The sequence below is a fragment of the Daldinia decipiens genome, assembly GCF_022478715.1.
Source record: "Daldinia decipiens strain CBS 113046 unplaced genomic scaffold F4813scaffold_15, whole genome shotgun sequence".
Taxonomy (NCBI): domain Eukaryota; kingdom Fungi; phylum Ascomycota; class Sordariomycetes; order Xylariales; family Hypoxylaceae; genus Daldinia; species Daldinia decipiens.
The window spans coordinates 132,555-144,879 of record NW_026054558.1 but is presented as its reverse complement, the minus strand read 5'-3'; the positions used below and the strand labels follow the sequence as shown (position 1 = coordinate 144,879).

General features: G+C 46.1%; 4 protein-coding genes across 4 annotated transcripts; 1 reads left to right on the top strand and 3 right to left on the bottom strand.

Annotated features, from left to right (window-relative positions):
• Positions 1–438: 438 nt before the first annotated feature.
• Positions 439–1,644, bottom strand: F4813DRAFT_396022 (NAD(P)-binding protein; the record flags this gene model as incomplete). The annotated part of the gene is made up of 3 exons (XM_049247779.1): positions 439–1,247; positions 1,308–1,559; positions 1,596–1,644. The coding sequence occupies 3 exons, from the start codon at positions 1,642–1,644 to the stop codon at positions 550–552; spliced, it is 999 nt and encodes a 332-aa protein (XP_049099819.1). The 3' UTR covers positions 439–549.
• A 1,101-nt stretch (positions 1,645–2,745) lies between these two features.
• F4813DRAFT_396020 (uncharacterized protein) lies at positions 2,746–3,575 on the top strand. Its single transcript, XM_049247778.1, has one exon. It carries the CDS (start codon positions 2,755–2,757, stop codon positions 3,457–3,459), a length of 705 nt encoding a protein of 234 aa, XP_049099818.1. The 5' UTR covers positions 2,746–2,754; the 3' UTR covers positions 3,460–3,575.
• Position 3,576: 1 nt separating this feature from the next.
• F4813DRAFT_61668 (uncharacterized protein) lies at positions 3,577–6,360 on the bottom strand. Its single transcript, XM_049248701.1, has 3 exons — positions 6,343–6,360; positions 5,214–6,287; positions 3,577–5,155 (listed from the first exon to the last, which is right to left on the bottom strand). Exons 2-3 carry the CDS (start codon positions 5,927–5,929, stop codon positions 3,661–3,663), a joined length of 2,211 nt encoding a protein of 736 aa, XP_049099817.1. The 5' UTR covers positions 5,930–6,287; positions 6,343–6,360; the 3' UTR covers positions 3,577–3,660.
• Positions 6,361–6,588: 228 nt separating this feature from the next.
• F4813DRAFT_358168 (Zfp294 protein) lies at positions 6,589–12,307 on the bottom strand. The gene is made up of 4 exons (XM_049243203.1): positions 11,606–12,307; positions 9,417–11,545; positions 7,137–9,366; positions 6,589–7,076 (listed from the first exon to the last, which is right to left on the bottom strand). Exons 1-4 carry the CDS (start codon positions 11,897–11,899, stop codon positions 6,813–6,815), a joined length of 4,917 nt encoding a protein of 1,638 aa, XP_049099816.1. The 5' UTR covers positions 11,900–12,307; the 3' UTR covers positions 6,589–6,812.
• Positions 12,308–12,325: the final 18 nt, after the last annotated feature.

The following is a 12,325-nucleotide window of genomic DNA, read 5'->3' as shown; positions in this document are numbered from 1 at the left end:
ACGTTGTTTGCTATAACACACTAGGAGACGTTCAGGGATGCGTTACCAGACACATAATACAAGCATACGGTATCCAGTCGAAACAGGGATATTACTGGGAGAGAAGCTTTTCTCAACCCCTATATTTAAAGGTTGAGATGATACTCTTCACTAATATCGCAGTCATAAAAATACCAAAGAAGTCACCTGTGATTCCAGACACCTAAATCGTATTATCATCAGAACAGAGCCGAACTGATAGAGTAGTCCCGGAAGTAGACGTGTCTAGCATTCTGATAATATATCTGCATTCACACTTCTCTGTACCCTTCCGTATGCATTCTGTTCACCCTAGTTCCACGAAGATGTATTGGCTAATAGAGCCCAGAGAAACTAATACAGGCATATAACTTACTCAAACTTGGGATGCTGACACATAGAAATTAAGTAAAATAAATACCTCACGTTGTTCTACTCTATATAATGGATACTAATACACCCCTAACAACCACTCCAACGTTCGTTCTATATGATTATAAAACGCACCATTTACACTGTCTAATAATGACACTACCACGAAGTATGCCCACCGTCTATCACAAGATTAGATCCAGTCATGAAGCTGCTCGCATTGCTCAAGAGGAACAACGCCGCGCCCTTGAACTCCGTCGTCTTCGCCAGCCTACCCATCATATTTTCGCCTTTCCACTTGTCCTTAAGAGAAGGAACCTCCTCGAAATTTTTAAGCACCATAGGCGTCAAGATGTGTCCGGGGCTCAGGCAGTTGACACAGATTCCTCCCGTGCCGTCGCCCTTGATCGGGCTTCGTTCCATTGCCAGACTACGCAACAGTTGGATCAGCGCGCCCTTGGACGAGTTGTAGACCGACGATAGGAGGCCTTTGTTGGCTACGCTGCCGCTCATGCTTGCCACGAGACATATGCTTCCTCGGCATTTGTACTTCATCATCTGACGAGCGGCAGACGTTGCAGTCATTAATACACCGGTAAATTTAACGGCTAGCATCTTAGCAGAATCGGCCGGCTCATAGTCGACTGCCGGTGTAAGCTGTTGGATACCGGCGGCAGCGATGACACCGTCCAGACGCCCGTTATCATCTGCGATATCCGTTATTGTCTTATCCAGATGCTGTGTGTCAAGGACATCTTGCTGCCGGTAATGAAGCGAACCTCCCCAATCGGGGACTACTCGTCTTCTGACCTCTGCCCAGTGTTTATCGGGGTTTTCTACACGATCGAGACAGTAAACTAGATATATGTTAGCAAGAGTAAGTGACGATAGAGAGCGCTACGTAGGGTAAATATCACCTTTTCCTCCAGCCTCAACGAGGCTCTCAGCAAGAGCAAGGCCCAAGCCCCCTGCAGCTCCCGTTACGACGAAGACTCTGCCCTTCAAGTCGAAGTCAGCGAGCCGCTTCTGACCGACATTAATATCAACATTAGGGGCTAATTCGTTCGCCGGATTTTCTCGCGGATCTGGGTTGGTAGGTTTCGATAGTAGACTAGGTGAAGAGTGCAATAACCTAGGCTGTGCTAGAGCAGGGTTACTAAGGGGAACCGCTCGTAGGGCTCAATATATGGAAGAATGCAATACACTTGGACGAGTACGGCCCAAGGTCCGCGCCAATCTCGGGCAAAGAGACATCATGGGCGATTTTTATCAAATCTCATTTACAAGAGTTAGTATTTTACTAAAGTATTTTACTGAATATATTGCACTAAAACCACCTCACAAGTCAGATCAAGACCAAGATGGAAAAGCAACCGGGCTTATTAGTAGAATGTACAATGAGTTGAAGCTGCAAACGCGACGAGCAACTGATGTATGGATTCCGTCATGTTGAATACAGCAGCGACAATCCTAACTGCTTCGCTGCTTAAAACAGTAACATCAAGTCGTCGATGCGTTAATAGACGAGACGAATCAGCTCAATTTCCCTTGGTTCGCATTGCGTCAAATCCAAATCATGGTGTAGTAAGTAGTATGTCGTGTACCTTGTCGACGATAAAGTCTACAAATAGGTAATACGATACCTACCTTAGGTACCTATGTACTATGTATCAACGTCAGAAAAGCGGGGGTAGGGGTGCGTGTTAGCTTAAAAATGACGTATGTACTCCGAAAAGTAGGGGTCCCGTACCATTATCTGATCCGTGCCCGGGATCCGACATCATCATTCCGGTTGTCGGGAAGGGAACCCCTTTATCCCGAACCCCTATTCTAAGTAGCGAATACTACGTACATCTTCTAGTTCAAGCAAAACAACATCATAGTAGAACCAACTACACCTTTAATTATAATAGGAATAAAGACTATGTGTACTTCTATGATTACGAACCTTCTCTGCCTACCTGTTATTTAAGTATCCAAGGGAATACCTATCAATCATTCGAGACGCAAAACCATGAAAACATTATTATGAGCTATTCAATAAAAACCAATTACTTTACAATCATGTCCCTATGGCTTCTAGAATGATGTCTTGTTTAAACTCTAAGCCTTTATCTCTTGAAGTTTGTCATGGAACATAAGCTGTGCACATATCCCAGCGCTGATATGGAACAAGCGCGATACCAATGCTATATTGCTCTCTGATCCAAAACATTACAGGCGTTTCAATGAGGATTTAGTTAATGTCGCCCTTTTCTTATCTTCCGCAGTCTATCGTTGATCTTGCTCCCATGCACATCTGTGGTAAAGCTTACAACCCTTGTAAAGTACATTGTCTTAGTTCGTATTGTATCAAGTCTAATAATGGCAACTGGATTGTTCGTCACCCCCGAGAACGCTGGAGAAAAGCGCCCTAGGGAAGACGATCAATATGAGTCGAGGCCTGCTAAGCGTGTTCGTCGGGAGCATAGTGGGTTATTCTATGCGCCATCAGGACGACGGACAGGCTATCAACCAAGGCCGTCAATTCAAAGACAAGCTCAACCGCGTACTCAACCCCCCTCTCAAGAGCAATCTCAAGAAGCAGTTCAACCAATCTCACCGTCTCAATTTTTCGAAAAGCGTGAAAACTCCGAAGTCTCTGGTAGGAATTCCTGGGTTCGAGTCCCCTCGCTGGATTCTCAAATGTATGATTCTCTCCCGAGCATTAATTTAAGGTTCCCTTCCGTATCTTCTAGTACCGGCACCTCCAGTGTTTCCGGTTCTACTGGCCCTATCTCGTTTCACGATATCCTCAATGATATCCTACGGGCCCGGTCGAATCTCGAAGACATTATCGCAGGCCGTAGATCTACATCAGAGGATCTAAACCCCGAAAACCTTGCGGCAAAGCTAACCCGCAAAAACCTTAGAAGACATCGCAAAATCGAGAGAATGCGCCGAGATGCCGCTAAATCGACCCCACAGCCCTCAGTTCCGCCCCGTCGTCCGATCTTCAAATCAGTAAACTGGAACAGAAAGGCTAGTCGACCATATAAAGATGATAACGTATCACCACGTAGAAAATAAGGGGGAGATCTGTCTTCAACACGATGTGTGGATGAAACCCTGATATTGATGATTATCATCCGATTATTCATTGATAGTCATGATAAAATAAAATGCGCTGCTATGGATAGTATGTAATATGAAAGAAACATGTCGCGCAATACTTAGATACATAATTTAAAATTTAAATATCAATTTACTCATAGGGTATATCGTAAATGCTCAAGCTTGTTTAGTCCGCAATTCTAGCCCGGATCCTACATCTTCAAACTTTACAGTCATAGCCCTAACTGACTTCTTCAAGTATCCTTCTTTATCAGCATCCCTAAGCCGCGCTCGTGTTTGGACATCGACGGAGTGCGTAAGCGTGGCGATCATATTCGTCTTCCAAGGATCTAGACGTAGTCTATGCGTCTCTATAATAGTCCATACGCAGAAAAGGAAGCCGAGGGCTATAGTGATTAAGGGAAGGATCATATAATACCAATTAACACGGATGTGGATGATCCACTCCCGTCCAACGCCCGGAGTTTTTACATCAGAGATGTCGCGCATCCAATTCGACACGGTCCAGGCGACCTGGTCAAAGGTAGCTGATAAGTCTTGGCTTTGGTATAGAGTTTGTGCAACTGGGATTGGATCGGTGTTTAGTCCTATGGGCCAGGTCATAACTTTGTTCAAGAGATCCTCATTGACAAAGCGAACTGTGCTGCCAACAGTGTTTTCCGTCAAGTTGAAACGTCGAGTAACATCTTCGGGTAGTTTATACTTCTCGATGTCTCCATCGGGTATAAACAATTCGAGATTACTTCGGTTAACATCTCCGTATTGAGAGTAAAGCGAATAGTTATTCCACTTCTCGTAGGCATCAAAATTATTAACGTCCTTGAGCTTATGATAGGAATCAAAGTCTCGTTCGGCCCAAGATGCCACAATATTTTCCGCGAGGACACCTTTCTCGACGGTAGACTCATACGCGTTAGTGCAGAAATATAAAGCACATTCGGTTGCCGAAACTGGAGTCTCGTCCCATATGAGCTTTCCTGCTTCGTACTCTGGCGCAGCTCTTAGAATCTCCACTGCAGTGATCATTGTCGTTAAATTTTGGTATGCGAGGGTAAGCTTCGCGTCTGTAATCCTTGTTGCAGACATGAAGGCAACCAGGGAGAAAAGAGTTTTGCCCTCGGTCAGGTCAATGTCGGACGGGTTTGATAGGTTGAGACTAGGTAAAGAGTTTATAGTGAAGTTTGCGGTTATCGCTTTGGTATTTGAGGATAGAGTTCCTTTATTTATTCCGTATTCATAAAAGCGTTGCAAGTGGTCCGTTACATTGCTACATGAGCTACAAACGGCCAACGAGGTGAATACCGGCCAGGTGCAATTCGCAGTAGGACAGGTAAATGAAGTAGTCTGCTTATCGCGGTTTGAAGAATTGTAAAACCCGTTATTAAACGAGGACAGCATCCCCAGGTCTGGTAGGGTCTCAAAGGGGTCAAGAGTTACAACCAGGTCAGAAGGCGTCAATTTTAGTGCTATAACTCCAGTCGAAGGGTCACCGGTGTAAGAGCCTATGTCAAGTGCCTCGCTGCGGCTGAGTTGGATCATAGAAGAATCGACGCTTGGGTCACCCTGTCCCGGGAATGAAATAACCGCTTGTAGGAATGGTTCGAAAGCCATTAATAATATCGTCACGACTGCACCGATAGCTACCCAATGACTGAATAAAAATCAGCAACCAGGGCATTCAGAGGATGACCAAAAAAATATGGACTCACCGGATTCGAAGCCAAATAATAAGCCACAAGCTTCCCCATGGCCCACGACTAGCATCATCAAACCTATCAAAGGCGACGAGGTTGTCTGGTCTCTTTTTGAACCAGTTCCATTTAGCTTGGCCAAGACACGAACTGATGGCAAATCCTAGAGATGTTCGAGAAACAGCCCCCAAGCCGGAGATCACGACGTTGACCGAGATGGAACCTTTCCAATCAGATAGCGGACGACCATTCACATATATCAACAGCGCAATCAAGGCTGCCAATGCGCTAAAGCTAACAGCCAGCGCCCCTATCTCCAAGTTCCAGTTGTGTCCGCGTGTCGAGATGATTTGGGGTTTTGATTTGGAGGGTGTTGATAGAAAAGGTTCCTCGGCGCTGGCATATTCGAATTGTGTAGGGTGTGAAGTGGGCACTTGAGGAGGGAGCGATTTACTACTAACAGTCGGGAAGCTAGATTCGGACTTGTCTTGAGCGTAGTACGGCGACGGCGACGGTTCCGGCGCATGCCCTTGCGCCTGACCTAGATCCCCATGAACTGGTTGATATTCGAAAGGGCCGTCGGGTTGACCTGTGTATCCCGTGTATCCCGTGTATCCCGTATATCCCGTATAATCTGTATAAGCATTGTAGCCGGAAGAGTAATAATATTCGGGTTGGTTACCGAGATAGTGAACTTCGTTATTTCCACTCCCACTCTGTGGGACGTTCTCCATCGGATTCAAGAAGCTAAACAGAGAAACTAAATGGAGAAGTTTACGCGGTTGAAACTAAGAACAGGGCCTCAGCTAGCTTATATAAACTTCGATATCGCGTAAGATACGGCGTCGCACCATGGACTGGCCTAGAAGGCTCAGGTAGCTGGGTAGCTGAGCCCAAAACACTATGTTACATCTGCAAGTATGAATCGCTAACTGGGGGCCATTTCTCACACGTGCGATTGGAAATGCATGAAACATCAGTCATTACTACCTAGTAAGGCTGGGAAGAGGGTGCGAATTTAAGGATAATTGGAAAGTTAGCCGCATGGCTGATACCCTTGATAAAGAGCACGAACGAACCAACCAATTAAATCTGCATAAATTCTCTTAAGCGCTTTACATACATACAAGGATGTTGAGCGACCAACCACATATGTATATATATTATGTATGTTGGCGCGAGATCACACGGAAAAGAAAGTATAGTTTTCCATATGAAGCTGAAGGAATCCTGCCGGAAAACCCCCTCCTGCGAAGCCCGAATATTATAGCCCAAATATAATAGTCGCCACCCGATTAAGGGGGGCTTAGCATGTCGTATTTCACCGCTTGCGCTTTAACTTTATTCAAGGTCTTTACAATAGTTAATTTATTGAACTACACGTACACTAATCGTTCGTACATACCTAGGTAGGGAGGTACCTATTACGAAAAACCCCTAGAAATAAGAGAAATAGTCAAGCACTATAATATTAGAATCTACAATTCAACTAGTACTGTCCTATGGATTACGAATACTGTGCATGTTCCGGTACCATTACCATTAGTCTTACCACTATACACCTGATTCGGCCATTTCCTCTATAGAGTGGGTTATAACTGCCTAGGTTCCTTTTTATTAAGCATTCCTTGCCGCTCTCCTATCCGACCCGAGATAGTCAATCGGGTTACGACATAGGGGGCATGTATTTTGATTGCTGCTCTGGAACCACTTATACAGACAAGTGCGGTGGAAGAGGTTTTTACACGTCTGGCAGCGTTTGTCCGGCGTCTTCTTGTCGCTACTAATGATGCTATAGCAGATGGCGCATTCGGTCTGTCCTTTCATGGCACCCACTATGTTACGGCGGAAAGTCGTGAGGCCATCAATAATGCTACCACCCTATCATCATCATGTGAGATACAATGTCCAAGTCTCAGGGATAATGCGATGTTAACTCACCGAAAATGTGATCACGGCCTGCGTTGTCATGATCCAGCTCTGCCACTTTCTCTCGTTGACCGCGACGCGGTTTATTCCCGACACCGAAACGTTCTCGAGAGGAAACTCCTGCGGGAGCCGTATCGAAATTGATGCTTGTAGCTCATCCACCTCGTACCCGGCAGTAACCTCCCTAGCAGCGCGACTCACTTTCACGATCAACTCGTTTTCGCCATCTGCAGGCGCCTCCTGGGTTGTGGACCAGTTTTCAACATCGTCCAGTGCTTCTGATATGATGATAGGGGAGAAGAATTCCGTCATCCAGCCTTCGACTGCAATCTTAGTCTGCTTTGATCGACATTCCATGTACCATGTCTTGAAGAGACTAGGAACATATTTTAGCACGAGGTAGTATAAATGGACGAGGAGCCACTGCATGTTCCTCTCTTCAGTTTCGGCTTCGGCGAGTTTTATGTCATACTTCTTAATATGCTCCTTCGTAAAGTTGACTTTATCTAGGTTTAAGGCATGGGCCGCTGAATGACCTAGAATATCGAAAGTAAACTCCATCAGTGGACCAACATAATTAGCCGCCTTAAGATTCTCGGCATAATCACTGCGTACTTTAAACGCTGCAGCTTTGAAAGAGTCAAAGATGAGGTGCCAGGAGAGAAGATAAGATCGAATTGGCGATGGGAAACGGCCGAGGGCTTCATCAGAGTACTTTTCCAGCGTTGGGGCATCGAGAAGAAGAGATAGGAGCTCATCCGGAAGCTGAGCCGCTTTCTTCTCCAATAAAACGTCTAGCGATAGATCCTCCTGGGCGGCAGGAAGTGCTTTGTGAAGAATGGTAAACGCTGCTGTTTGGATGCCCCGCGAGTCGCTCGCTACTAGACCATATAACTCAGACAGATCTTTTATGTGGTGTATAGGAAGCTTTTCTACTAGCCGGCAGATAATTGAGTCTACAATCTCCAGGGGCTGTGTATCTATTCCCCTAGGAATTTTAAGTAGCTCAATCAACGCAGCTGATATTTTCTCTGCGGATGTCTGCAAAACATCAATAAGGTCGTCATTAGGTTCTTCAAGTGATCGCAACGTAGTAAGTAGACGAAGAGAAGCGTGCAGTTCAGACAGCCGACATTCGAGTGGCCCAGTCTCCGGTTTTGTCCAGAGGTATATGCAAAAACATACAGTCTTCTCCCAATAAGGGCCGTAGATGTCCTTGACACATGGAAGGAGGCGCTGGAGGCTACGACAAGCTTCTGCTCCGAAACGATAGTCGAGGTCCTCAGGAGTCTCTAGCCACGATGTAATTTGCTTGACCGCGAAAACTAGCCGATTGTTCGCGACTGGAAGTTCACCGGCATCATATATCTGCATGCAGGCGTTGAGAAGCACGAGAGTGATAAGACTTTCCTCCTGATTAGGACTGGCTCCTGCAATATCGCTGACCAGGCGGTTGCAAAAATTGCTAACTGCCCTTGAAGCAGAAAGTGCTTCGCCAAGGCCACTAAGGATTGCGACAGCAGGGAAGACAGTGGACGTGTTATTCTTGAGTATATCCAAATCAGATAGCCACTGCTCTCCGCTAGAAGGGAAACCGTGCTTCTCTGCCAATGCCTGGAGAATCTCACTCAAAGCCCGCGCACAATATAAACCCATAGGTGTTAAGGGCCTTGACTCGTCAATTAGTCTTCGTATGATGTCGCACATCAACCGCGATTTATCCGTGTTGCAACCATCTCTCCAATTAGCAGCATCCCCTGTCATATCGACGATGGCCTTTCGCGCAGATGAGATCAACTCTTCAGCATTTGATAGTAAAGCATTAGAGGAAAGCGAACTCCAAATCTTATTTTTACCTTTAACTGTTAGTTGATCTGTTACTAACTGTATGGTCAGGTTCAGATATATCACGATCTCCACACGCTTTAGAAGTGGCAGGGCGTCAAGCTGAAAACCCGCGGAAAGCAGTTTAGTGGTGTATATCGCCATGCGCCCAGGAATTGAACAGCCATCCCGATCCCTTCTTGCAGGTGTACTCGATGTGGCCAGCGTGGATGGTGGGAGGAAATAAGCACCACCAATAACACTTGTGAAGGCGAGAGATTGGTTGGGTGTCTCTTGTAGAAAGAAGGTCAACTCTTCCCTCCATATATTTGTGTCTGGTATCAAATTTTCTAGTTGACCATTTCTCTCTGTATCGGTAACAGAGCTTTGAATAACTTGCCGGACAATAGTATCAACGCTGAGACATTGTTAGCGGGGCTATAGCATAACACTAGAGTAAAAACATACGCAAGCGAGCTCGAGTCAGCGGTAGAGATACTTCGCTGCACGAGGCTAGATAGCCGAGAAATACCGGTTGATGGGGTTTCCATCAACCCCTTTAGCACGGATATATCGGAAGTAGCATCAAACCGCTCAGAAACACTTAGCAAGTCAGTCATCAAATTCATGTGAGTTACTTCGTCTTGTAGTAAAAGATCTGGCTTTTTCTCCGCTATAAGACGTAAGCCCTTGATTACATCTGGATTTGGCTGGCCTAAGGCGTTCGTGATGCGACCTCCAAGCTCCTTCGTAAGTCGACTCGCAGCAGCATCTGTTAATGCATCAAATGTCAATACCGCGTCGAAAAGGTCCCAGCCTGAATCTATGGTACCGACAGCACACATCAGGCACCACTTTGTTAATTCTGCTTGTAAGTTCTGGGACTGCTTGGCAAGAGCGCCAGCTTCCTTGGTGGAAATGAGAGTAGTAAGGGCCGGTAAAGTGCTGGGGTTTTCGATGTATTCTAGAAGGGTCGTGATGTTTGCCTTCCAAATTTTCTCGTATTCCTGTTTCTGTTCAGGAATCTGGCCTAACAGGTTTATGCTTGAGAAAATATATGATGCAGCTGGTGACTGAATAAACTCAACCCCATTAGTTTGTAGCGTTTTTATGAGATAGTCGAACACATCGCTTATAGCAGCTGAGGATTGCCTAAAAAGGCGCGGGGATTGCTTGAAAGCTGATTCTACGGTGACTGCTGCTCCGAATGGTTTCCATTTCCTTGTTTCTAGCAACTTGAAAACATCCTGAAGCAATTCTAGGGAATACTTGGCAGGGATATCCGGAATGGGACGGTCAGTCCCTAGTGTTTTCTCATGAGCGTCCGAAATTAAACCCGTAAAAGTGAACCATTTATAACCCTCGTCGGCTACTGCCTTCTGTGACTTTTCATATTCCTTCGATGCTACCGGTAACGAGTTGTGGATACGAGCTCTGAAGTTTTCCTTCCATTGGCCCCATTCAGAGTCGGTGGCTGCTATAACTTCCCCGAATGGTGAAGTTGCCGTTGATGTGTATGCTTTGATTAGAATTTGAACTTGGCTTCCAGAAGCCCATGTTGATGTTTCTGGGGTTGGATAAAAATAATGTGCGATCAGAGGGAATATGTCTTCTTGCGCTATCTTGACTCGGTCCTTAACGGAGCTCATCGCCTTGATAAACTTCCTAGCAGTGTTGAGGTATGTGGACCAGCCATCAATAGCACTACTGCGAGGTTCCTCTCTCCTGGTTAGACCTAACCTCATGGACTGTAAGAAGTCCAAGGCAGTGTCTAGGTCTTTTGGAAGTATTTCGGTAGGTATAACTTCTATCAGGCGATTGAGTGAGACCCAGAACTTCGATCCAGCACTCTGGGAGCCCTTCTCCAAGAATGTTTTTAATCTTGACGCTAGTGACTTCTTTCCCCGATGTTCAGATGTCCAGACAGTTGGGTGCCTGGCGGTCAGTTCGGTCAATGCGTCAACATAATTAGCCGCAGAGCCAACTTGACTACAGGCCAAGCCTTCGGCTACAAAGGTTTTACTAAGTCGGCCAAGGTCTGCCTTGATCCTTCCTGGTCTTTTTTCAAGGCATACGATCAAGAGCTGGCAGGACAGCTGCCTCACAACGGCATCGTTAACAGAGACACTCTTCCAGACCTTATCCTGCTCGAAGAATTGATCGTAATCGTCCTGATACTTCTCAAGATCCGTAGGACTTAGTTTCTGTAAGAGACCTAGGACCAGCGCAAGACTACTTCCTAGGACTCGATAAGCTTTGGCCTCGGAATCATCGACGCTCGTAGATCGCTCGTCGCTAAGGGTTTCGGCGGTCTCCCTTATCGCACCAGACGCATAGTCTAGGATCTGCGGCTGGCATCGCTTCCAAAACTGGACTACTTTCTCTGGGCTTGTGAGAAAGGAAGATAGCCCTTCCGCAGCCGCGCGGGATACGACTTTGTCTCTGTCAAATGTTCCAGCAAGCCAAGAACCTACAATCTTAGGTACATGTCTCTCCGTACGCTTGCGACCGGATTTCATTAACTCATACTGCAATGTGTGAGAGAGTTCGCGGACGCGACGGGCATTTTCTATCGAGACGCGAGGATATAACTGGACCTATTATACACATTACTAACTAAGCAGGGTAGTATATTGATCTACGTGATTTGCACGCACCCAAGCCTCTAGAATAGACTCTTCTATGCCTCCATCTCGCTCATATGGATGAGCTTGAACATAGGTCACTAATTCCTCTAAGGCCTTTGCTTTAGTTGTAGCATCCTTCTTTTGCAAGTTCTTAAGAGATACGACAACATTGGCGTCAGATATAGAGGATAGATTGGGAGGTTCGGCCAGGTAGGATAGGTCGGCACCTCTAGAAGCAGTTGAGAAAGCGCTGAAGGTACTGGATCCGAAACTCGTAGATGTGTTACCGCCGGCGGCACGCGACTTGGCTGGTTTACGACTCATGGCAACAGGAGCAACCGTTTAGTTTTAGTTATTGAAGCCACGCAAGCTCTCTCATTCGCTACGTAACTTGTCGCTTGTTGCCAACCTGCACGCCGTTATGTGGAGAATTCCGTGCCCGGGTCCCTCAGTCTTGCGCGATGGGAGGTAAATGATAGTTGGTAGGGAGGTCACGATATAAAGAATGCGCTGTGATTAATAAAAGCTTCTATTGCTATCGTTTCCAGTAGATTGGCTTAGGATATTTTGACCCCACGGTGGGGTTTACGGTTTTTTTTTTGTGACGTCGCCTATCCGATGATTCTTATGTAAGTCATTGCGTACTATGTACCTCGTACTAACTAACGCATAGCACGTGCTCCCGTCCTTAAAGCAAATTGAGCCGAGTTTTCCCGCTTTCTATACATCAATGTATATTTAGACTAAGAT